Source organism: Archocentrus centrarchus, chromosome 4 (genome assembly GCF_007364275.1).
Source record: "Archocentrus centrarchus isolate MPI-CPG fArcCen1 chromosome 4, fArcCen1, whole genome shotgun sequence".
NCBI lineage: Eukaryota > Metazoa > Chordata > Actinopteri > Cichliformes > Cichlidae > Archocentrus > Archocentrus centrarchus.
The window spans coordinates 26,810,887-26,836,755 of record NC_044349.1 but is presented as its reverse complement, the minus strand read 5'-3'; the positions used below and the strand labels follow the sequence as shown (position 1 = coordinate 26,836,755).

General features: G+C 40.3%; 1 protein-coding gene across 6 annotated transcripts in view; it reads right to left on the bottom strand.

The window, feature by feature from the left end:
- The window catches only part of ralgps2 (Ral GEF with PH domain and SH3 binding motif 2), a 79,400-nt gene that overhangs the window by 50,416 nt on the left and 3,115 nt on the right, over positions 1–25,869 (bottom strand). For 3 of the 6 annotated variants that reach the window (XM_030726677.1, XM_030726682.1, XM_030726678.1), the window contains exons 2-5: positions 5,371–5,479; positions 3,764–3,894; positions 3,338–3,445; positions 2,602–2,652 (exon numbers count right to left, since the gene is read on the bottom strand). In XM_030726677.1, the coding sequence (XP_030582537.1) occupies positions 2,602–2,652; positions 3,338–3,445; positions 3,764–3,823 (219 nt within the window). In that variant the 5' untranslated portion in view covers positions 3,824–3,894; positions 5,371–5,479. Of the gene's footprint in view, positions 1–2,601; positions 2,653–3,337; positions 3,446–3,763; positions 3,895–4,972; positions 5,026–5,370; positions 5,480–8,133; positions 8,153–9,419; positions 9,439–25,869 lie in introns of those variants that run through there. The other 3 variants (XM_030726679.1, XM_030726680.1, XM_030726681.1) reach the window with 3 other exon arrangements.

The window sequence follows — 25,869 nt, the reverse complement described above, 5'->3', positions numbered from 1 at the left end:
GATGGGCACATGCAAGTGGTCAAAAAAAAAACAGACTTCCAGGGAGCAATCCAAACTTATCAGGAACACTGGGAGCTGTGTATAGCTCCAAAGATACATTTAAATCAGTTACATTTTTGCTTTTTTTATGGGTGAAGGCAAATAGTATTCATAATATAGCGGTATGTTGTAAAAAATATTCATCAATGCTACATCCTAAGAACACTTGGAACAAATCTGGAGGAATATTTGACCTGCTGATTATGCAAAAACTTAAATATCAACTCAAAACATCTGAGCAACATCGGGATGTGTCAACAACTCAGAAATGCCACAATATCTAATTCAATGTTGACTCCCTCAAATCCATTCAATAAAACAAGAATGACAATATATCATATCAGGGAAACAAAAACTTTAACCTTCATTCCACTCTCATCCTATCAGAAGGATGCAGGGAAAATAAAAATCTGTTCTACATTAATATGCCTTTAAACCCCAATATGTCCATAGCTTTTCCCCATTAATCATTAAGCTGTAATTTAGCTACTGTGTGTAGATTTTGACTTCATTGTTGTAGCACAGTGTCTAAAAAGGAGTGTATATCTTTATACTAAAACAAAACAAAAAAATGTTACTATTGCACAACTCAAGGAAAAAAATAAGAAAGTTATTTAACAGTTTCCTATTTGGGCAGTGAGCAGAGCAAATTGGCAGGAGTGCATGAACCACACACGCCTGCCCCCCCCTCCCCTCCCATCATGTGTCTGTGAGGAGAGGAAAGAAGGTTGACAGCACTGGAAACTCTCACTGAGTTCAGTTCACAGTTAACCATGTACCTTTTTTCAGCAAACGTCCTGAAAGAAAAGCACAGCGAGAGCAGAAAAAGCCTCGCTAGTCCACTCTACCACCTGCCGGGACCCTGCTGGATCACTCTACATATGGTATTCTGGGTTCCTTCTCTCCCTCCAGACTACAGCATTCATCACCTTCTCAGCACCCCCCTCCCTCAATCAGAGCAATGGCTCCATTCCAAATGCCCCCCTCGTTCACTTTCCCCTTCATTCCCACTTCAAGTCAGTCTGCAAGGTACTTCACAACAAACAAGACAGACGAGGCCTGCTGTTATTAAGGAATTTCACTCTGTTTTTTTTTCCCCTTTCCCATTGCTCAGACACAAACAGCAAGACTCAAAAGGGCATGCTGTACTATATGAAGCCTCATTAATTAAAACATCAGTCTGATATCAGGCCAGATAAGTTAGTGTGCCATTAGCTGAGAAATGCAATGCTGAACATATGCAGGAGCAGGAGTCAGACTAAACCACATTACACTGGGCTGTGGTCTGTATCCAGCTTTTATAAGGTCACTGCGGCCAACCTTAAACATGGGTTATCCATGCCTGCTGTCAGGAAAGGGCCTAACAGAACTGAGAGAAGTAGTATGAGCTCTCACTTACACAACAACCACGGTGTGCAAAAATAGGTGAGATGCAGATGCCCTTTTTCTGTATAACTGACGTGACAGCGCGTGGGAGCTGTGATGACAGTGGCTTATTTTGCAAAACATGGCAGTTGGATATAAACCACACACACACACACACACACACACACACACACACACACACACACACACACACACACACACACACACACACACACACACACACTTTCTCTTCCTTTTCACACAAAGAGAAAAAGAGCAATTCCCTCTTGCCATGTTAAGTATACATACAATGTGGTCCAAAAGTCTGGGGCCACCAATGAAGATATTTCTTCTGTACAAAGACGTTAACGTGGTCACCACAACTAATGTGCCTACATTTGTTTTTGAATTTATTACTCAGTGTCATTAAAAATAATATCAGCTTTAAAAAAAAAAATGAGTTTCTAAAACCGTACATTGATTTTAGACTTGTTCTGTTCCCCGTTTGCCTTGATGACAGCACACACTCGAATTTCCATGGATTCAAGTTTGAACAAAACCTAATAACCGATGTTATCCCAGCATGATCTGACAATGACCCAAAATGCTTGGCAGTCTGAGTTTAAGTGCTCCATAAAATTTCAACAAGTTTGTGGTCAGGCATGTGAGGAGGAAAGCCCATGATAGTCAGCACTCCCTGGATCCATTTTGCAGAGAGGGATTGATGATACTGCAGCAGGTTAATGATCACAAACAACAGAGATGCAAACCAGAGGCAGGAGCACGACCGAAGATAGGAGCACTACTGCTCCTTGTGCAGTCAATGTGGTCCAAGTGTCCAACAAAAGATCCCCAGACTTGAATACTCCCACCAGCCTTTTGACTGTGTGTTTGATAAACTATTTTATCATTCTTTCAGTCATCTCCTTATATATACACCCTTCTGTTACTGCCACAAATCTCTTACTTGGATTTGTTAGTAGGCAGAGCTGCAAGTGTGTTTAAATAGCTGACCATCTTAGATACTCCCTTAACAACATATATGGACAGTCGTTTTTAAAGATTTCTAAAAGCACTCCAAAGGATTGAAAGTGACTTGTCAGTAACTTAATTCACTTGATTTCTTCCACTCAGATTGAATAATTATAATGCTGTTAACATTGTTTTTCTCTCTCCACAGATCCATTGACTGCTCACCTCTGGCTGGATGGCTTTGAACACAGGAGCATCCATGAGCGTAATCTGGCCCTGAAAGATTAAAAAAAAAAAACACAATTGTGAGACATGTTTTGCTCAAACTGAAAAATACTCACAAAAATTTGTCACAATTCCTCCAAATTCCATTTTGTCATAAAGAAGGTCAACGTAATAACAACTCAACAACTGAAACACTGCTTCTGTTAGAGTGTGTCTGTGACATGTGCTCATTGCTCCCAAAACTCCTTTATTTTACTGCCAGCACCTTGAAAATCATTAATATGAGGGAGTGATTAAAATAAGGCAGAGAGCGACCTCTTGTGGTTGCACGGTTCACAACAAGACATGAGCAAAAGCATTAAAAAAATAATAATAATTTAAAAAAAAAAAAGATTGCAGACATTAGAAAACTGTTTTTCCTTTGAATTTTTAATGGGAAAATCCTGTAGCGGTAAAGCTAGTTCAACAGAAATGCAACTTTGTTCAGAGTTTCTTTTTTCCAGAGATGACACTGAAAAGATGGATCACAGACAGCTAGGGGAACTATCAGCAGCTGCTTGCCACTGCCAAACATCATCAATTATTACTGATGCAAACTCTGACCCCATTTCCCCCTCCATCACCCCATCTCTTCCTGTCTTAAGTCAGCACATCATATTTTCGCTTATACACACACATTTACAAACACTCATATATGCAGATGAATCAAAAAAGAAGAGACAGTAACTTCACTTACTGCATACTCCTCAGGAGTGACCTTCAGTACATCAAACACAACTGCGTCAAAACTCTTCTTCAGCTCCGAAGATCCTTTATCACTGAGAGATTCTGAGCTGCTGCTCTTCTGGAAGTCAAACACACACACACACACAGACACACAGACACACACACACACACACACACACACACACACACACACACACACACACACACACACACAGTGATGGCTGTGCCTCTAAAAACCAGGTTATCAAATGAAGAGTGGTGACGTATGTAACGTATATAAGGTTTTCAGGCTTGTAAACAACCAAAATGAGCACTAAGCAAAACTAAACAGAACACATAAAAATGTTATGAATTAATATCAGCTGAATAATACTAATATATGATAATTACACACTAAAACTTTCAGTGTTGCAGCATAAAGAGGATGTGGCCTTACCTCAGAGACTGTTGCACCGGTGGTGGAGATGCTGGATTGGCCATTAGGGAGGTCCATCATTCCCACACCATCTACTTCTAGTGCAGGAGACCATTCATCATCCTCAGCTGCAGCAAAGCCCGCCTGGCCCTCTGACAAAAAACACACACTCACGACAGTGAGTAAATTGTGCACGATATCCCGATTATTATTACCACCATTCAAACCCCTCAGATTGCAGCAAAAGGACCATCAACTGGTTGAAATAGGTTGACTGATACATACTCTCCTTATTGCTGAGCAAAATTTACCCTCAGAAAATTAGTTATGGTGTAAAGAACCCTGAGTAAAGGGTTGTGAGGTTCAGCTGTTGGTCCAGAAGGCCTGTGCACGCCATATGGATGTACACATTTACAGCCTGCCTTTACTACGCTCGAGGAAGGATGGGACAGAAGGAGCTTAAGCTGAGCATTAAGAAAAGATCTGTGAAAGGGGTTTGTGGTTTGTTAAGCATAAACAGCTTACCTGACCTAGTGCAATTCACTGGCTCCTATCCAGGCCAGATTTCCTACCAAACATTTGCTTTCTTTCTGGTCTTTTTTGTTTTCTCTCTAAATTATTTTAAACTCTTATATCCAGTCTACACAGAAGTTGTATTTTCAAAGTCTACTTTAAAAGAGCACTTGTAGCATTTTCCTCACATTAATCACTGCAACTGGAAAACCATAAATTGAAATCAGTTTAAACTGGAGATGTGCCTAATCCTCCTATAGATAGATAAAGTGAAATTTTCACATAAGTGATATCTTATGAATATTCTTGTACGCTTTAATATTCTTCTCTGCTCAGCACAAAAAAAAAAAAAAAAAAAAACACCTCAGAGACCATTATTAGCCAAAAGCACACCGAGAGGCAATAATGAAAAATAAGGAGCTGCTTAGAATACTGAAGGCCCTCAGAGGCATCCCTTCAGTACAATGCAGGCCTGCATGTCTGTGGGGGTGTGTGCCTGTCTGCCTGATCTGCCTTTTCAGCTTGCTAAAGCTTAAAATGTCTGTCCTTAAACAACCATTAATTTCCTTCTACAGTTGCATTCTGCCAAGACAAGAGTAAACGCCAGTATATCAATTCAGCTACCATCACACTGTTTGACAATCGTACAGGAAGGAATAGCTGGCCTGTGTTTACAAGTCAGTCTGTTGTATATAAAAATCATACATCTGTAATTACCTTATTTACTGGCCCAGTAACAGCGTGTGTCTTGTCCTTTTGTCTAGGTTGAACTTAGACATTCATTAAAAAAAATATTATTTGTGTGTTTTGGCTACAGCAAAATGTGAGCTTAAGCATACACAGTTTTTTTTAATCCAAGGATCCTGGCCATAATCTGGTATTTTATAAAGACTCTATACATATGCAACTCATCTACAAACCACTGAGTTTATAAAACATTGATCTACATATACACAGTGTTAGACTCAGTCTATGCCTTCACAGACTGTTTAAAATAAGTAATGATGTTGATCTTCAGATAACTAAAAATGAGTAACACGCAACCCTACAGAGCTGCACACCCTTTTAAAACACACACACACAAAATGTTCTTCCACATACAAGGCCACACTTACCAGATGGGTGTCAGATGTGCATAATGCTTGAAGTGAAGTTAGGCTGTTGTTCTGTATCCCTCTCTCTGTCTCTGGAGTCCTGTCTTTCTCTAAGGCTGGTCCCCGCTGTCTGTGTGAATGAAAGGAACAAAAGAAAGAAAAGGAGGAGATGGAAAGAAAGGCAACATGACTGTTCTGAACATGAAGAAAACCCACGCAGCCATAAGTAACAAACACAGCCAAAAAAAAAAAAATGAAAGGGTAGAAGCCAAATAAATAAATCGGTCTGATTTGTTTAAGCACAGAACAGAATAGCAGCTACTGCAGGATCTGTAATTCGTATTCTAATGGAAACTTTTGCTCTGCATCTCCTGAGCAAACAGAAGCCCTGGTCACCAGGAAGTCCTGGCAGTTAGATACAATTATATTATAAAAAAAAAAAAAGTGCATCCGGGCGTGTGCGCGTGCTCACACACACACACACACACACACACACACACACACACACACACACACACACCTCAGTATTCCTTTTTTTTTTTTTTTTTTTTTAATAAAGGGAAAAAAGTCCAATTTTCCATTACAGATGCGAATATGTTATGAATAATACATGATAGACTCAGATCAGGCAGAATGTCAGTTTGTTTTGTCTGTCTTTTTAAAGAACCTAAAAAATGAATTTGAACAGCCCGTTTGCTGTGCTTACCGTTTTATTTCTCCCTCTGGATATGACTTTTTTTGTTTTTGGAGAATGTGTTGAATGGAAGGCGCAGATATGAGCTGTTTTTATTTTCAGGTGCTGCGTCTCCGTTTTACCAAAACTGTTCACAAAATGTATAAAAGATATTCGGGATGTAAGCACAGGATATATGCTTAGTTTGACAGAAGAAGTACATCTTCATAAGTATAAAAATTGTGCTTGGTGGATTGGTGTAGAGTTGCTGAACCAAAAAAAAAATGCAACCCCTGATTAGGCAACATGACCAATCTGTTTTTTTTGGGGGTTTTTTTGTCTCGTGTTAATCAGCATAAGTAGCACTTGTTTCACAATTATTCCAACCACATCAACAAGACATGTTTAACATGTTTGCCTTGTGGTTTTCAGAGTGTGAGAAATCGTGTAATTTACAAACGTGGACAAAATTGGTGGTCACTGAAATAACTTGAAACTGAAAAAAAAAAAAAGTATTAATAAAAACTGCCTGAAAATTAATTAATGAAAATCAGACACTGCTTTTGAATTGTGGTTCAACAGAATTATTTAAAAAAGAAATAAATACATTTAAAGAAACTTGCCTGGTCAATAATGACATGTTAAATTAAGGTGTGTCCTGCAATTAGCATCACAGATGGGGAAAAGTAGTCACGGTGTTGTTTGGTATCAGTGTGTACCGCACTGAACATGGACCACAGAAAGCTAAGGAGAGAGCGGTCTCAGGTGATCAGAAAGAATTATTGACAAGCATGTTAAAGCTATAAGAGTATAAGACCATCTCCAAGCAGCTTGATGTTCCTGCGACTACAGTTGCTCATATTATTCAGAAGTCTGAGGTCCACAGGACTGTAACCAACCTTCCTGGATGTAAGAGGAAAACTGATGACAAATTGAAGCGACAGCTAATATGAATGTTGACTAAAGAGCCCAGAACAGCTTCCAAAGAGATTAGAGGTGAACTCCAAGGTCAAGGTACATCAGCGTCAGATAGCATCTGTTGACGTTTGAGCCAAAGTGGACTTAATGGAAGACGACCGAGGAGGACGCCGCTGTCGAACGTAAAAAATAAAAAGCCAGACTGGAATGCCAAATGTCCTTTGAACAGATGAGACAAAACTGGAGCTTTTTAGGAAGTCACATCAGCTCTATGTTCACAGACCTACTGTGTGTACCTTCTGTGAAACAGGGACGAGGCTCGGTTATGTTCTCGGTCCGCTTTGCTGCATCTGGAACAGGGTGTCTTGAATCTGTGCAGGGTACAATGAAATCTTGCAACTATCAAGCAATTCTAGAGCAAAATGTGATGCCCAGTGTCAGAAAGCTTTGTCTCCGTTGCAGGTCAAGGGTTCTCCAACAGGACCCAAAACACAGAGCTAAAACCACCCAGGAACGGCTAAGAACAAAACACTGGACTATTCTGAAGTCACCTTTTATGAGCCCTGATCTAAATCCCATTGAACATCTGTAAAAGGAACTGAAACATGCAGTCTGTTGAAGGCAACCTTCAAACCTGAGACAGCTGGAGCAATTTGCTTATGCAGAGTGGGCCAAAATACCTGTGGACAGGTGCAGGAGTCTCACTGGCGTTACAGACATTTCTTGATTCTGGTAATTGCAGGTTGTTCAACAAAATGTTCAGTTAAGGGTAGCATCATTTTTGTTGAGGCCAGTTTCATTAGCTTGTTTTTCTAAACGAATTCTGTTGAGCCACAATTCAAAAGCAATGTCTAACTTTCATTCATTAATTTTCACTAATTTATTTATTTATTACTTTTGTCAGTTTCAAGTTATTTCAGTGACCGTTGTGGTTCCTTTCTTTAATGGAAGAATCACATTTTTATCCACCTCTGTATATACAGCAATCTGGCAGTTGATTGGCTGAAGGAGTCACATGGTAGCTTCTTTATCTCACATTGTTTTGATAATGACAATGATTTTAAAAAGTAGCATCATTCAAGGTACTATATAATCCCTACTCAAAGTAGTATTATCAGCTAAAAAAGGTGCACACCTTGAAGCCAAACAACAAAAAGCATGTCAGGTTTTTGAGTTTTAAGCTAACCAATCACCTGATCTGATGACATCTTTGTAATATATTGCAGACTGTCTGCAGCCAGCTTCACATATCAAGTCTAAATCCCATCTTCTGTGCCTCCAGATGCTGCATAACTCACATTGGCCAGTAGGTGTCTCACTAGTATAAGAGATCAAAGCTTGTGTGTTAGACTGGCTCTTTACATTCCCTCTAAGTTGTTATCATGCCAGAGAGAACAAAGTTCACAAGCACAACTAATGCTACACTAAGATTTCCACTGTCCAAGGTAAACTATAAACCTTTACTGACATAAGCTTATAAAGTGTTCCAAAAAACAGTATGAAGGCTTTTTTTTTTGCCCCACCCCACCCCCAATACTGCTTCAAAAAAAAAAAAAAAAAAAAGACGTGTCTGTGCTATGAAGACAGAAATAGCATCTGTGTGCATAACCTTAACAAAGGCTCGCATCTATACTCAGCGTGTTATTGTCAAAGTATTATCAACCCTGAGCGGTGTAAATAGCCCCTGGTAACAGCAGGTTTCTGCTCATCTGCCATCACTCATTTTGTTCTTTGTTAGAACTGCTGAAGTTTAACCATCCTGGACTAGTTTACATCTAGTTTTACAGCTTCTTATGACACCCACACCTCCTGCTATTAAACAGTCACTTCTGACTCATTCCATCCCTATCCAGTCCTAACTAGCTGGTGCTCTTGATTTAAATGTCCTTATGTCTGAGATTCCTGAACCCCAGACTCTCAGCTGAGCAGAAATGTGCTGCAGTTGGTCCACACAGGTGTGCCCTAACACTTGGCTTTCTGAGGTTTAAGACCTGGGAATGTTTATATTCTCAGCTGACAGAGAAACATGCACCCGGTTGGAAAGCACAGGTGTGTGTCTGGGAAGCAAGATGAATAACAAGATGGCCTGACCATGTCTCAGCATCACAGGGACAAGCCTTGAAGAGGGGACAGCCGGAATCAGAGGAGGAAGTGAGGAATAACAGAGGAAGAGTGACAGAAAATGAAATGATTCATGTTGGAGCTTGTCGGAGAGGATCGTCATTAAGCTAAATGTGACTCATAAGACTGCATAGCAGGTGGTGCTGAATCGGATTTCGCTCTGAATTGGCTGCCTCTCCCTGCTTGTATTCATTGTATTCCAGACTACCTTTTGACATTCACATACTGCAGTTCACACACAAAAAGCCCAGACTACCTCAATACTGAAGGGCAGAATGTGTATTAGCAAGTGTTTTTTTGTGTGTAGCAGTCATGCACATTTGCGCACGTGACAACACATTAAACATCCTGCACTGACCTTTTACATTCCCATCTACAGCAGCCCTGAAAAACAGGTCTCCCATCACCTCTGTCCAGCATGTCCTTTGTGTCTGCTGCGCCTTTAATCCTCACCTCAACCTCATTTCATGAGCAAAGGAAAACAGGAAATTTAATATGGCTTTATGGATCAACACTGGTTACAATGCTTCTAAAACTGCCATAATAGCATTTTTTTTTTTAAACCAACATCTGCTGCTGTACCCATATGCCCCTGGAATTGTGTAAGATACCCATGACAAATCTGTAACAGTGCAACCCAGATGGCCCTACATCCTGGAAACAGTAAAAACTTGCCATTATAAACCTCAATGCATGAAACTGCTCTCACTCAAAAATTTGTCTTATTTACTTTTCCATGTATATTAATTTTCTTCTTCTCATTGCGAGGTACAAACTATCAAAGGCACAGAGCTGGAAAAGCTCGTTTTAGACAACAAAAGGTACTCTAGTGAAGTCCAAGAATAAAAATGGGGAGTTGAAAATGAGCACAACAGGTCTCCTTTAAGCGCAATGGGTATGTGCAGGACCGACACAGAAACTGCGTGATCGGGGAAAGGTCACAAGCCGCGAGACTGAATAAAGGATCACACAAGACTTGTGTAGCATTCAGTGTTAACAGAGCCGCTGTGACAACTCTGCCAGTCCCTGTCTAAAGAACTTAAGGCCTTTTCTTTGACACCTAACAGCCCTGCAAGCCAAGCATCACTTCTCAATCTGTTCTCTCTGTAACAGCATTAAACGAGTCTCCCTCTCTCGGAGAGGTCTTAATAGCAAACAAGTAATAATGCCAGCCTTTCCCCTGCACAGCACAATCATCTTCTCCTCTGCCGTGCTTTATAATAAAGCTGCAGTAGGTCCTTTTTGTCACTGCCTGTATAATGCATGCACTGTAAAGACGTGTGCTTTCTGCTCTGCCTAGCAGAAGCAGGGCTTGATGCATTTGAAAAGCATGCCACAGATGCACCAAAGTCAGAGCCAAAGTGGGTCAGTGTGTTGAGGTGTGCACTGAGGGATGTGACAGCCCATTAAGCTGTACCGTTGCCTCCTTCTCTTTAGTACGCACAGCACACACACATACACACACACACATATATACCATTCATGCTCTCAGAGTTCAAACTCTTAGGCAAATTAACCTTCTGCCATTCGAATATTATAGCAGGTCTCTTTACTGTATGAAAAGAAGGGCTAAATCTTTATGAAAGTCTTCGTGCACAAAAGCAACATCATAATATGGTGTGTCAAACACAAAAGACATAAAGCACATAATGCTTAGACAAATAATAAAATAAAATAAACAATTAGCACTTCAGCATTAAGACATATTTATAGTGGTTTTGAATGACTGATTTCCTGCTATGACGTGTTTTAATGCATTAAAAGTAAAAACTGAAGTTCTATTTTATAATCAAATATTATAACAAAATCTGACAGCAAAATTTCTTTATTTTTTGTTGTAAATGTATATCTGCTCCAGATATCTTTTCTCAGTCTTCATGATTACTAATAATCGGTCTTCAAAAAGCCACATCGCTCGACACCTATCGAAGATCATCTCCAGCCAACTTTACGCATAGAGTGTCAACCTGGTCTTCCGCTTTGCCTCCAGACTTCTTACATAATTGTGTTTCCTCTTCACTACCATTTTACAGAAACAGAATAAGTGTTAATTTTCATTTTGGTTATGCGTTTGTGATGCCTGTTAATCACCGGAGAGCTTGTCTGTGGTACTTCAGTAATGTAATGCCATGGAAGACTGAATCAAGGTTGTCCTCACTTTCTCTGGGCTCTCATCAAGCCTCCCAGGGGAAAGCGGGACAGTATTGATCTGGCTCTAAGAGGGGCTGGGATGATCGCACATGCTCTGCAATAACCTGCACATACACACATTACAGCAGCATGTCACAGCAGCTCGATATACACCGCTTTCACTCAGCAGGTTGGCTGTTTAAGCAGAGACTGGTGACAATGCCTGTGGAGGGACAGTAATATATATGTGTGTGTGTGCGTGTGTGTGTGTGTGTGTGTTGTCGAGGGAACATGACTAACAGCCCCTTCACACCATCACTTAACATGCCGCTGATGTTCAGACTCTCATGAAGGTCAATAAAGGGATAGTGTAGCTCCGCGGTAGTTTAGAGCAGCAGAAGTGGAGCACAGTAGATGTTTTTAAAGGACGAAAGAAAGCAAAAACTGCCAAACTACAATTAAAGTTTGATGTCTACTTGCTCAAATTTTAAATGCCAGTCTTTGCACAAGGCTCTGCTTCCTAAAACAGGGAGTTTCTATATTTTAACTCTCTCCCCCTCACACTGACACACACACACTGACACACACACACACACACAGATCAGGGTTAAACCTTTGAGTAATTCCATGGTTTTGAGCTCCATGCTGGTATCCCTGTTAATCAGTCAATACAGTTTTTATTAAGTTGGCACAAGAGGAAGTGAGAAGATAATTCTATATCCCAAATACACCCACTCTTCCAGACAAGAAGGCCGCATGCATCTGATTTATACCAGCAACATAATGCAAACAAAAAGAAAATAGTTTAACGGTGCCATATCATCTAACAAAAGCATTTCTTTTTAGAAAATCAATAGGCAATGAACCCAGTGACATTACGCAGACTTTCCCCAGCCAGTGAATTAACAGTGCTGTACCATCTACCATACTGAGCTATCACTTTATGAGCATCTGGCGCTGTTTGTGACAGGAAATGACCGTGATGTAGTGGAAAGACAGACACCCAAGGACAAAGAAGGTTTAATAAAAAGGAAGAGATGAAACAAGAACGTGACGATCCAACTTTGCACTAGTAAATATACTTGCACTTTTTCAAAACATTTAACCTTTAACCTTATTTGAGACAAATCTTTTCATCACCAGCGCCTCAACTCAAATATTACAAAACGGTCAACATAGTCTTTGCAGCGGCAACACAAAAAATGTGTATTTTAACAAATGCTATCGTGACTACTGTACTGGCCACGTGAAATCATTTCTGAATGACAAACGCATGTGCATATGTTTTTGTTTTGTACAGACAAATACAATCAAAAAGGCTTTCAGCTGGTTAAACATCTTTTGTGGTTAAAATGTAGGTCAGCTGATTAATACTTTGTTCGGCTGATCCCACAGCTTTTAATAAAATAAATAAATGACGGGATGCATGTCAAGTAGTCAGATCACTAAAAACACAGTTACACACCTAAACCTAGTTCTAAGCCAGCGTGGGCTTTTTATTTTCTTCTTGTTTTGCATAAACGTTCCTCCCTTGCTCGCTCACCCCTTCTCCCTTGATCTCGACAGCTCTGTGGGTGATAATTAGAGGTCAGGCTTTAAAGACAGGCTGTCTTCTGTCTTTTCTCATTGCACATCCCCCAGCGACACAGGCACGCTCTGTAGGTACGACTCTCACAGACCTACTGTAGATAACACCTACAGTTAATGTTTTCCAATGACCTAGCTTTGACCTACAGCTACAAGCAGCCTTTGAAATCATTAAACACTACAAAAACTACAGCTACCAAAAGCAAATACAAGGCCTAACTGGTCTTTATAACTGTATCTGATTACCCATCAAATGAACCAAAAAGATGATACTGTGCCAAGCCTGTGAGTAGCGGCATGTGGCGAGGCCTCAGAGCAGCAGGCTGTCACGTGTGGGGAGAGCAAGAGCCTACAGTTTGAGCGTATCTCAGTGTCTGTGTGTGTGTATGCTGACTTCAGCCTGATTTGTGGCCCAAATGGGAGCAGGCAGGCAGCCCAGACCAAGTTTAACTCTGCTGCTGAGGCCTGGGCGACCTGAGTTTGGTGACAGATGAGTGGGGAATAAAATTGGAAAGGAAGCAGGGAGAGAGAGAGGAAGTAGAAGAAGTGAGAAGCTGGCAACAGCACTGCTGTCTGTGGTCATTCCCTGCATGGACTATTAACAAGGAAAGGGCAGGGTAACAATACAGGCCAACAGAGCAGTCAGTGCAGTAATGTTTAGAGGAAACTGATATGATCTCTATGTCTTCCTCTATGAGTCTCTGAGGGCTGGCACATGAGTAAAACCTCCCGATGGACACCAAACAAAGACGCAAGGCCTGGACACAATCAAGTTTGCCATATCTTTATATTATGCTATACAGCATATTAATGTACTTGACATATGGGAAAAAATTGTTAAAGCTAAGCAGCTAGTGAGAGGTAATTTTATTTATTATTTATAAGTGTTAAAGGTTTCTGCTTCTGCATGCTTAGATAAATTGTATGATTTAATAGCAGTGATTTAATTTAACACCATTACCTTCACTTTTTCAGTTCACTTCACTTTCCTGTTTTATTTTTTAAATATGGGTCCTCTTAGCTTCTGTAATTACGATCCATTAAATCATATACGATTTGATGGATGGTGGATGGTTTGGTGGTGTCACAGTATCTTTCCACTCTCATCAGCAACACTGTGCACAGAAAAGTAGCTGCAAAAATATTTCCACTCTTACAACACTGCCTCACAGGATGTATATTAGTGGGTGCTGGGTGGACAGCATTAGCATTAGCTGAAAGATCCAATATACATGGTTGCCTCGTCTAAAATATTCCATTTATATATAAAACATTTGTCACACCTTTCTGGCACAGACCCTGATGCATCATAATAAGAGCCATTCCACCACAGATTCTTGCTGAAGGACATGATGACACATCAGTAGGCAGAACAGAGATGATGTGGGGGCGGTGGTGGCAGTCTTAGAGCTGAATAAAATCATGTGGTTAATAAACTGCTTTTGCAGAAAGGAGCCATCTCAAGAAAAGAAAAAAAAAAAGGAAAAAAAAGTTACATGTGGCAATAAGTAGGCTGGCTCACCTTTGCCACTGGAAATGCATAATGCCGAGACATTTTAGTGTCAGACCACCTGGCACGAAAAGACACTTCAGAGCTGAAGCGAGATTTCATTTTGTATATACCAGAAGAATGATGACGACTTTATGTAAGAGACTGTATATTCTGCCCATGTGTGGTAATGCGTGTGTGTAGATGTGTAAACAAGAGACACATGAGCAGAGCCCAAACCCCTGCACAGCCAGTGCACCTATGTAATTCTTGTAAATGCTTCAGAAGATAAGTGATGCAATGATCATCCAACTTCTTATACAAAAAAAAAATGAGCATGCAGCACAGAGGTTTTAAGTGAAATGAAGATATACTATATACACCTTAAGATAATGCTTATTAAACACACTAAATGGCAAGCCAAAATTTGAACTACTGCGATTCTACCTGTGAAAAGCAGCCTATGCCATCAGACATGTCGATAAGAAGGATCTGCATTTTGTTTTTGTTGTTTATAATATGATCCAGTAACATCAAAGTTGCCTGTATTACCATCTCAGGCATTTTCACACAGTTGGGGGGAAAAAAATGCTCTTGCTGCCTTAGATTCAGATCCCAAACACTTAAAATAGGCCAAGTTTTTTCTCAATGTGAAAGAGATGCTTGGTTTCCAAGTACCTCCTCAGCATGGTACTGTACGAGTATTAGCCAACTTCTCCTGTCAAATGATGCAAAGAGGCTGAGGGCTGTTGACATACCCAGAAAGCAGAAGCCATAAGACAGGTAGCTATTTCGATAGTTTCCACTGAAGTTTTTCCTTCCTAGGTATTTGTTTCTACTGATGGTTTGCAACACAAACGTTTCATTTCCCCCTCACAAAGGTTGTTGTTCTCGTTGCTATCAATCAGGGCCAATGACGTGTCACGCTGAAAAGAATTTCCTACATCACAACCACCTTCTTTTAATGTTAACTGCACAATAATAGGACCAAAAAATACAAAATAAAAATCCCAAGGCACACCCAAACTTCAGGGCACAAAAGACCATTTGAAAAGAATTGCCTTAGGATGCAAGGTGTGACCTTTATAATCTGTATTAACCACCTAAATATCTCATAAAATCTTTGGTACAGAAGTTTAATGGGTAGCTTTGCTTAGTCTCTGTACGCTGTGTGTACTTGAGGGAGTTTGTGGAACCTGCTACAGATCAGAACCTTTGGTTCTGATTTCTACAAGAGAAAATCAGAACCAAAGGATAGGAATATATATTCTATTACTGAGACTACAATTCATGCAATTGTTTCTCAATTGTTCCATTAAATGTACAGCCTGAATGACCTGAGAAAAAATTTAAATTACTTGACATGAAAAACAATCGTTTGCAATTTTTAAGTCCAGCCTAATGTGACCACTAAATTTATAAATAAATAAATACATTTAAAGCAAAAATCTTACAGCAAAAGCTTGTAAGTGAGCAAAATTGCTTGGCTTTTATTTTGATGCCCAGATAAAATCCTGGGTAATATTTCCTACTTAGTTAATTTAATGAAGACCATAACAGGATTTTTTTTTTTTTCCCAGAATGGCATGGCCAATGAGCAATTTTTTACTCTCTTCACTGACTTCCCTGCAATCAGATCACCATCGTGAATTACCACACATCAGTGTTAGTTCAGCAAACAGATGTGTGCACAAAATGGGATTCTTCCACAGCTACACTGATGGTACCACAAAGAGAAAAACACAGCCTTTCCCAGGACTGGATACCGGGTGGGCCCCCAGAGCTAAGAGACACTGCATGCTGCAACCTGACAAACCATACAATTATGTCAGAGCAAGAATACACACAAACTCCCACTGAGCTGGTATTACAATACCTCCTTTTAGACATGACAAACTCTATATCCCTGCACAGGAAACTAGCCAGGAAGATACATATCAACAAACCATAGATGTAGAAGTCTGCTTACATTTAAAGAAGAGGACATGAGGCTTAATGCTTCCCCATCAACAGTTGATTGATTTTAATTTGTACACATGCACACAAATCATTATTATTCTTGTCATAATCGAGCTGCCCTACCTCACAGCCAAACTTTGGAAAAAAATTAATCTGAGGTGTACTTTTATGAGGCAGAACGACACCAGAGGAGAGAAAAAAAAATAATAATCAGTGAGCTGCTTTATCAGGATAATGAGGAGGATGCTGGCCATTCCCAAGAAACAACAGAAGATTTTAGCATCCCTGTAACAATGACCTCATCTTGCACTTACAAGTCGGTCCTCTTTTAGTTGTGTCTTAACTGCTTAGACTCTTGACTCAAAAGAGCAGCTCACCAACTAAAAATTAAATGTCAGATTCTGCAGGCGATTCAAAAACAAACACTCTGCAGGCTGGCTATTGTCAGCGTTACATCCTGTGTGCGAATGAGTCTGTAAAGCCAAGTGTTCAGTATGACAAAGGAGGAAAGGGCTTTGGCTTCAAATACAGACTCAAGTTTAAGTTTTTCTCTAGAATTCGAGTCACTTTGAACTTGCTTAACTGAGACTGAGGTTGCAGGCTTCTCATACAGATTAACTCTTACAAGTGCTGCACGCATGACTTCCCCTTAACATGGCACTGCCCCATCTCCAGGGCCTCATAAAATGGGTAATTACAACTTAAAACACAAAAAGTGAGCGCTACTGAAAGAAAGACCGAGGGAGGAACGTGGGTGATGACAGCGTCACACTTCAGACATTTGTGCTGAGCAGAGGAAAGAACCAGCACTGCATCTATACTGTCCACCTAAATCTGTCCATAGAGGGACATGAACACATGCAAACAGCTGTTCACTCTGGGAGGTCACTAGGTCAGAGGTCACAGGGGCAAATAAAACATGAGCCCACACACTGGCTGGTGGGGGGGGGGGGGGGGGGGGGGGGGGGGCAAGAGCCATAGAGGAAGAGGATATGCAGAAAAATCAAACTGAAGCCATCTAAATTATTTGCAGAGATGGAGACTCAAGATGCAGAGACAGATTTTGCCAAATCTGGTCAAGGCTGTCTCTCTCTTATTAATATGGAAAGTACTTTGCATTCCCATCTGATAGCAGCTACGAAAGATTTATCTTTTACTCACAAGCAAGAACAATGCAACACTGTCCTTCTTCTAGTTTGGGGGGGGGTGAAAGAGGAAAAGCAAGCCTGTATCAAATGGAAGAAGAGCAACAGCTGAGACTTGAGAAACAGCTGTATCTCTTCAATCCCCTCCCCCAGCCCCTCATCTCAGCTCTCCCTGAATGAGCCCCTCACACCACTTTTCTGATCCTCCTCTCTCACACAGAGCAGCATGGCCAGGGGCTAGCTGTCTGTCACACACACACACACACACACAAATTATAATACGAAGTGCCCAAGTTACACAGGCACTGCTGGTTCGAGCCTCTGTTCTCTCGGAGGACAAGTACAGACAGGATCCATGTGGTACTAAACATTCATCTATTGACTATAAATAGGAATGACATTGTTTCCAGCGGCAATGTCACCCTCCCACTTCTCTTGTAAATCCTTACACCTCTCCCACCTTTGTCAGATTCCAGCTGTAACACAAAAGAAGTCCATCGAGGTTCAGCAACCGTTACTGTCAGAAGAGCCATTTTTGTGGAAGCAGGATTAACATTTATTGGACAGTCTAAAACTGGAAAGATTTTAATCAGAAGTATGAATATGAACGGCCAGAATGCAGGAACTTTTTCCTCAACACATTAAATAAAAATATAAAATTATATTTTTATTCAAAGAATAATATCGGAAAAAAATTAGAATGTTTCAAGCTGATGAAAATGTGCAAATTTTTCAGATTAAAAAAAAAAAAATTGCGATGTGATATCAGCAAAAAGTCCAGAAATAAGAATCAAGCTGTTTCGTTTTCTCTCTTATTTCATTTCTTTCTTACTTTCTATGAACTGACAAATTTCCTCATGCAGCTCATCGCGCCTCTGTGTGATGAGGCGTCTCACCACATTCAGAAGGTATTTGCTTCAGGAAAGACCGGAACTGCCAGAGATTTGAACCCTTGCCTCATATAAAGTTCTGTCTGTGTTACGGTGCTTATGATACGCTCCAACTTCAGGACAGTGTTTCCTGGTGTGTGATGCAGTGATGCACTGTCATCTCACCTGTGCAGCTCTTCCTCTGCATCTTCTCCCACATGTCTTTTCCCTGCACATTGCAGGCTAGGAAAAGAGATACACGGGTTCACCGCCTATGTCCTCCGCATCCCATCTGTTCACTTTTAGTTTAGCCATTTTTGGGGGACTGGCTAGCTTAAATGTCACTGTAAAAAGTGCTGACCGATATTTTTATCCGCTGACCGCTAACATGTCGTTGACAACGCGGAAAATGGGTTAGTGCACAGGTCTTGGCCCGCACGGCAGCTGCTGCAGTGCATAGTGGGATTTGTAGTATAAGTTGTGGGAGCGCTATTTACTGGCAGGCCATTAATCATAGTCATATGAGATCATCTCGTGGGCCGAATATAACTGTAAGGCCTTGAGTTTGACACCTGTGGTTTAGGGTGTCTTTGAAACAGTAGCTATAAAGTTATGAAGTTTGATTTGAGTCCCATCTGTGTTTGAGCAAATTTATTAAATTAAGAAAGTCTACTCCAATAATAAATAAAACACACTGCAGCCTTATGGCTTTAAGAACAGTAAAAGTAAATAAAAGCAAGCCAGTTTCAATTTAATCTTGACTAAAATCCAGCTGCAGATCCAGCATATCAGTAAACCAGCAGCCTTGGAGATGGGAGCAAACTAATTTGTCATAAATTCTCCATTTCCCTCTAGGACTTTTTTCTTTGGATTCGGAGTCCATAGGTAGAAGGACAAGACTACATACATAAATCCATGGCTGCAAAAAGATTTTGGTTCTATAAAAGTACATGAGAAAACTGCTTTCTGACTTCTGTAAACACTTTCTGATTAGAAGATGCTGACTGGCTTGTGAGTGACAAGCAGTTATCCAGTGGGCGCTTGCATTTTACAATCAGACCTGCCCGCTTTTCTCGTCACATCTGGTTTCAAAACCCTAAGGCTTGATCTAGGCTTCAGCACCAAATCTACTGACATTTGTGAGTCCTTATATTGATGCTATGATTATTGTTCCTTATACTGAGATGATTATTATTCTCTCACTGATAAATTCAAAAACTGTGGTGAAAAAAGATGAAAAATCTATACAGCTACATTGAACACACAAACATTAAAAAAAAAAAGATCTGCATAACCTGAATGAATGAATACCCAGACTGACAGTTAGTGATGCAAGATGTGTAACTCAAGGCATGTGTGAGCAAGTCTGTGTGCAAGCCTAGACCCAACCTGTGGGAAAACTGTCAAAGGCACAAGGAAAGAGATAATCTCAGTCACACAAATCTAAATGGATTCTTTCAAATAATAGAGAAACATCTGCCCAGGGCGTGAATCATCTGTATTCATTTATCAAAGAGGAGCTGGGTAGTTAAAAAGAAAAAAGGAAAAGAGCAGAAAAGATGGAGAGGATACAGGACCTTATATTCAGTGTGCTTGAGGTCAAAAAGCCAACCTGCTGTCTATCAGATGAGGAGAAAAGAGCAAAAAAAGAAACAAAGAGAGCAGAATAAAGCAAAAGGAAGATTGAACAAAGCTCCAGAGAGCTAGAATCATGTTTGCATGTATCTGATCTATTGTCTTTGGCTGGGTTCAGGACCAAGTTCACAAGTTTCCATGACATAGCCGTGGCTCAGCTCTCAGTTTTGCTCCCAATCCAAAAACACTCAAGGTTTAGACAGATGAACGAGGCTCCATTGTGAGACCACAAAGACTTGTCTTCAGTGCCGATACAGACCGGTGGATCAGGACAATATGCAGGAGGAAGTGGAAGGGTGAGGCATCTGTCTGTTTATGTTCAATTCAGCCTGAGGGGTAGTACATCACAGTCCTGGTTCTTTATTTGAAGAACAGAATACCACATTACTCTTTACTCTCTTTAGTTAAAAGCACCCGAGTACACATACTGGTCCAGTGCAGTATGTAACTTCCAGCTGAAGGAACTTTACACATCAATAAAAACGCTCGTCACACACTTTTTACAACTAGAGCTTTTCAGACTGCATTAAACTAATGCAGTCTGAAAAGCTTTGTCTATAACTGTTGTCTTACACAATTATATTAACAAAGACCCCTCCCAATCAAAAGCTTTTAGGGAGCCAAAACACTTGAATTCAGATTATTTGTTTTAATGTTGGGCAGCACGGTGGAGTGGTGGTTAGCACTGTTGTCTCACAGCTAGAAGGTCTGGGTTCAAATCCACATTGGCCCAGGCTTTACTGTGTGGAGTTCGCATATTCTCCCCGTGTTTGCGTGGGTTTTCTCTGGGTTTTTCTTCAGAGACATGCAGTTATTGTGGTTAGGTTAATTGGTGATTCTAAAGTACCCATAGGTGTAAAGCTGTCTGAGTGTGAATGGCTGTCTTTCTCTCTGTGTTAGCCCCGCGAAAGGCTGTACAGGGTGTACCCTGCCTCTCGCCATATGACAGCTGGGATTGGCTCCATACCCCTTTATGACCCCAAAAGCCTACAGCCTGACACACCGACCCATACCGATCAGTTTTGAGAATACTGGTTGTGAAATTAAGACATTCAAAGGAAAATAAATGAAATGAAATAAATAATTTTTATATATATATATATATATAAAAAATTTTTTAAGATAAATGAAAGAATTCTACAAATGTTATGTGTTTAATTTAATTTATTACGATAGCAACGCCATGCGTTTACGTTCCCTAGTGCATGCAACAGCAAAAACAGCCCAGGTATGTCAGCCTGATGACGATTTAGTACCTAAAAATGAAGCTATTTCAACAACCTCCGACAAAGCACAGTAATTAGCAAAATATGCAAGAAAACTGTTCCCGCTAAAGATGGAAACAATGTGTTATGCCACTTGAGGCAAAAACAAAAAACAAAAAAACAAAAACACACCATCAAGCACAACCAGGTCACAAAGGAGGAGACAATAAGAGCCGGTGATGTGCGACCCAGATGTAAACAAATGACTCAACCAAGCGCTGCTAGTTGCACTCACTAGCTGCACTTTGTATGACAGGAAGAGCACACAGTGGATGGAAATTACTGATGTAGTTACATAGCGGAAAAGCGGGGCTTTACGCAGTTGGCCATTAATTTAGCCTACTTTTGTGCATACATTTGATTTATGCTGTGACGCTACTATTGCACTATAATGCTGCGGCTGGTACCTTGTTTCAATAGATTCACGCTTCAAATTAGGAATCGTGTCATCAGTGAAAGTAGCTCTTTGTAAAAAGAAAGTGCCCTTCATTTACTCATAAATGCTACTGTCTACAAGCTGCAATCTTGATGAAACTTTGCATTAACACTTTGCATAAGCACTGAGTGCCAACATCTATATGGTGTTTACAAAATATTTTCTACAAATCCCACAATCTTAAATGTTTATACATTTGACAGTTTAATTGAGCACTCAATAGAACGTCATAATACAGAACGGAATGTCAGATTAGAATCATGTCACAATATAATGTATCATAGCATCATACTATAACGATCACAGTGTATGTATGTATGTTCTCCATCTCCCGCCCAAAGTGCTAGTAATCAGAAATACCATTATTGTAAATTTTCTTGAAATAATAACAATAATTTTGACGCTATATCCACCACTCCTACTGCATATGCTCATTAATTAATATTTATAACCATTTAGTGACAGGTATAAAAAGAAAAAATATCCATCAGTTTTAAATAAATAAAATCACTATTTAACTGTTGTCAACACTGCAAGAGGTGCCACGTCAATTGGAAAAACATTTATTGAAATAGTCACTGGACAAGAAGCTTAGTCTTTACAGTCAGTGTGAGCATTATTGTTGGCCAATCATGTGACCTATACAGTGAGAGAAAAGCTGCAGAATCTGGCATGTAATGTAGAGTGAATAGCGCACTGAACATGTTTATTAAAGCTGGAGCAGTGTACGCCCAGATTTCAAGGCCAGCCCTGCTAGCATGCTATATGATGGACAACACCTGGTGTACTCAAGTGTGCCAGGTGGCATTTGAACTCTGAATTTTTGTTCCTGTTACAGAATCAGTACATCCCCTGTATTTATGGAAGTAAACTCACAAAGGTACTGAAAGCTTCTCTCAAACAGCAGAAGCCTGTGTGATTAGCGATGCTGATTTATTCACCAGGTCGGCCTTCACATTTCTAATATTGTAGATTACAACTGACAGTAGCTAACGGGAAATAATGAGGAATATTTTACTGAAAAATTGGCAAAACGTCAAGCTGATAATTCAATACATGCAGTACTTGCAAGACAAGAAATCAAATGAGACTGATGTGATGCTGAATTTGAACACACCCTCAAACTTAAAAACATAAGTGTGCTAAAAGCATCTCAGCTTAATCAAATAGCACAATAGCTAACAAGAACTAATATTGCACTATTATGCTGTTCAATCAATAGTCTCTGTACCTCAAGAAATGTGAGATTTAAATATGCATGCAGTGCGGGTGTACAGTGGTTTCTCTGTGTTTTCAGCTGCAACCTGAAGACATTAAGGGCCTACAAGAAGACCAGGTTACAAACAAACAGCACAATCCTCTAAGGTATTCAACACTTAATGGCTGTTGCAGTGAAACCGCAATTTAAGAAGGCACAAAATTCTCAGCACTGGTCAAAATTCCTGTTACTGTAAAAAGCTCAACAAGCAAAAGATTACCTGATTTCTTAAAGTTGAAAATCAGATTTTGTCTTTAATAATTTATTCTGGATTACTCATAAAACAAGTGGTGCTGGGCAATACAAACCCTGCCCTCAGCAGACGTTTTAGCCCATTTTAACATTGTCCATCTCACAAATATGTCACTCTCCAAACACTGAATCACCAAGATAACACATAGGTCCTACTGTCCATGCCCAAAATTTTCCAAGGTTTAAAGGTAGTCAACAAGTAGCACAGCTAGTTTAAACTTCTTGAAGCCTGTTAAGTCTTATCTTCATAGCATACTATTTATTCACAGTAGGAAAAGGGATGAGCTCATTGTTTATTCAGTTTCTAGCAATGTAATGAGGCATACTATAAGCAACTGTCACAGTGTGCTCCAGCTATGGGATTTTTAAATTACCAAGAGTCCATTTCTGCACTGTGCAGAAATGGACTCTTGGTAAGATTTTTAGTTTTGTTTTTTTTTTTGTTTTTTTTAACTAAAAATCTTAACAGCACACTGGCCTGCCACAGGTATATCTGTAACAGGCCCATGAAATCAAAATCAATGATAAAATGAGTCACACTCAACACCAATGAATGATCAAGTGATAGACGTGTTTACAAGCCTCATATTTACAAGAAGGCATAAGGAAGCAGGAAGCGGAGGTGGTGTGGTCGATAAACGAAACTAGTACAATGTACAAAGCACTGTATGTCTCGCTACCTGCCAGATGGAAGAACAAAATATAGGTTGACAAGGCAGAACTAAAATAGCATCATGTACCACTCAAAACGCAAAATCATAGTGAAAGAGAAAGTGAGCAAAGTTACACAACTAAGAAGTGAGGAACTAGCCTGGAGAGGGGTGGACACCAGACTCCTCTCTGAGTACTCCTTCATGTGTGAGCCACTCCCATCAGTGGTTCAATCTCAAGGCCTCCTGCAGCTGCTCGGACTATTGTACCGTGTGTTTAGCAGGGTGTGTGAGAGAGATACAGACAGCCGCCAGTTTCCGTTTCAATACTGCCTGTGTCCGGCATCCCCCAACGGCCTCTACTTCTCCTAAACAAGAGCCGTGACTACAACAAAGCAGGAACCACATGGCAAACACATTCAAAACAATAAGACACTTTTACACTGCTTCCTCAAATGTTGTGTACAAGAAGAGGAGGAGGAAAAAAGAAAAAAAAAGAAGGCCCGTTGCTCAATCCTACGCAGTGAAACATGGTGCCTGCCTCCGAGATTTATGCATGCATGCATTATCCTCATCTCTTATCTTCTTCTCACCGTCTTGCTCACAAGCAACTAGTCAGGCGCTAGCCAAGCTCACATCTACAACAGCCACTTCATCAACTAACTGCCGGTAACATTTGAAACACCTCATGCATAAAAAAAACCCTTATCAAGAACACTATATATTATTATCAGTGTTTCAAAACAACCTGTCAAGTGCAGTGACCTGTTATATAACTCCCAGTAGTAACACAGATCTTCGGTGGCTTTGTGGCATCGACATGCAAAGAAAAAAAAAAAAAAAAGAAAACACACACACACAACCAGCTTTGTACTTGCAGTGATAGTGCCAAGGCTGGGGAGGCATCAGAGGAAGAGTGTGACGACATGTGACTTTGCAGTTCCATCTGCGCTGAATGGATGTGCCAGACACACGCATAAAGTTACCCTGGCAACTGAGCAACGGCACCGGTTGGAGGTCAGAGAGAGAGAAAAAAAAAAAAGCAAGATGCAGACCAAAACGCTCCTAGAATATGTAGAAGGAGCCCACAAGATGACTGTTTATTCACTCAGAAAGCTGCACTCTACATTTTGTTACACAGAGACTTGCAGGCTGCATCTAGGAACGCTACACATAAACAGCAGCGAACATGATGCAACGTAGAGCAGACACACACAATCTGAGAAAGAGCAGGGGTTGCACTTGATGACGCAGACGCTCTACAGTGCTTATCCCTTTCTCCTGTAAACACACGGCTCCAATTCTAAGAGGGGAGTTTCATTTCACTCACACAGATGTAATCTCCAACTAATCACATTTGCAAGCCTTGGACGGAGCAGTTACGCTGCAGTACTGAACAGATGGGCCCATGTAGATGAGGCATTTCTGGGATTAGTCTGGCACAGACGGCGGAGGTGGCATGTAGAGTTACCAAGGGATGGTTTCTATAAGTACCTGGTATTCAAATTACATTACAGAGTCGATGAATATCAGTGATTGAAAACGGAAGTATACGTGAACGATGAGTGATAAGTTGAAGAATTTACTTTGTTTTCTCCCTCTGACTGTAAGGCGCATTCCACACTATTTTTCATGTCACGGAGGGGATAACTTGAAAATTGGAATTGCTGTATCTTTTACAGTAATAAAAGGTTAATAGTCTGTGACTATTTATAAGGGACAACAGCCCCAACAACTATATGTACAAGGAGTTTCAGGACAGTGTATCAAAAATATTAAAATATATTCAGGTTTGAGTAGCATGTCACGAACGGGACCAAGAAAAATCTGAAATTATGAGATGCAAAAATTAATTACATTTTCCCATGAGATAAGTTAGAAATTTCAATTAACAGGTACATTATGAAGAACTAATGCTGTGTCTTTTGCTTTTTTCCTCTTCTGGCTGAATATGTACCGTATTTTCCGGACTATAGAGCGCACCATACTATAAGCCGCACCTACAAATTTTTTGGAAAAAACTGGAAACGTACATATATAAGCCGCACCGGGCTATAAGCCGCTGGTATCTCCGCCGCTCTCGGTTTTCAACAATTACTCGGCACTCAGCAGAGGGGGACAGACAACCCCAAA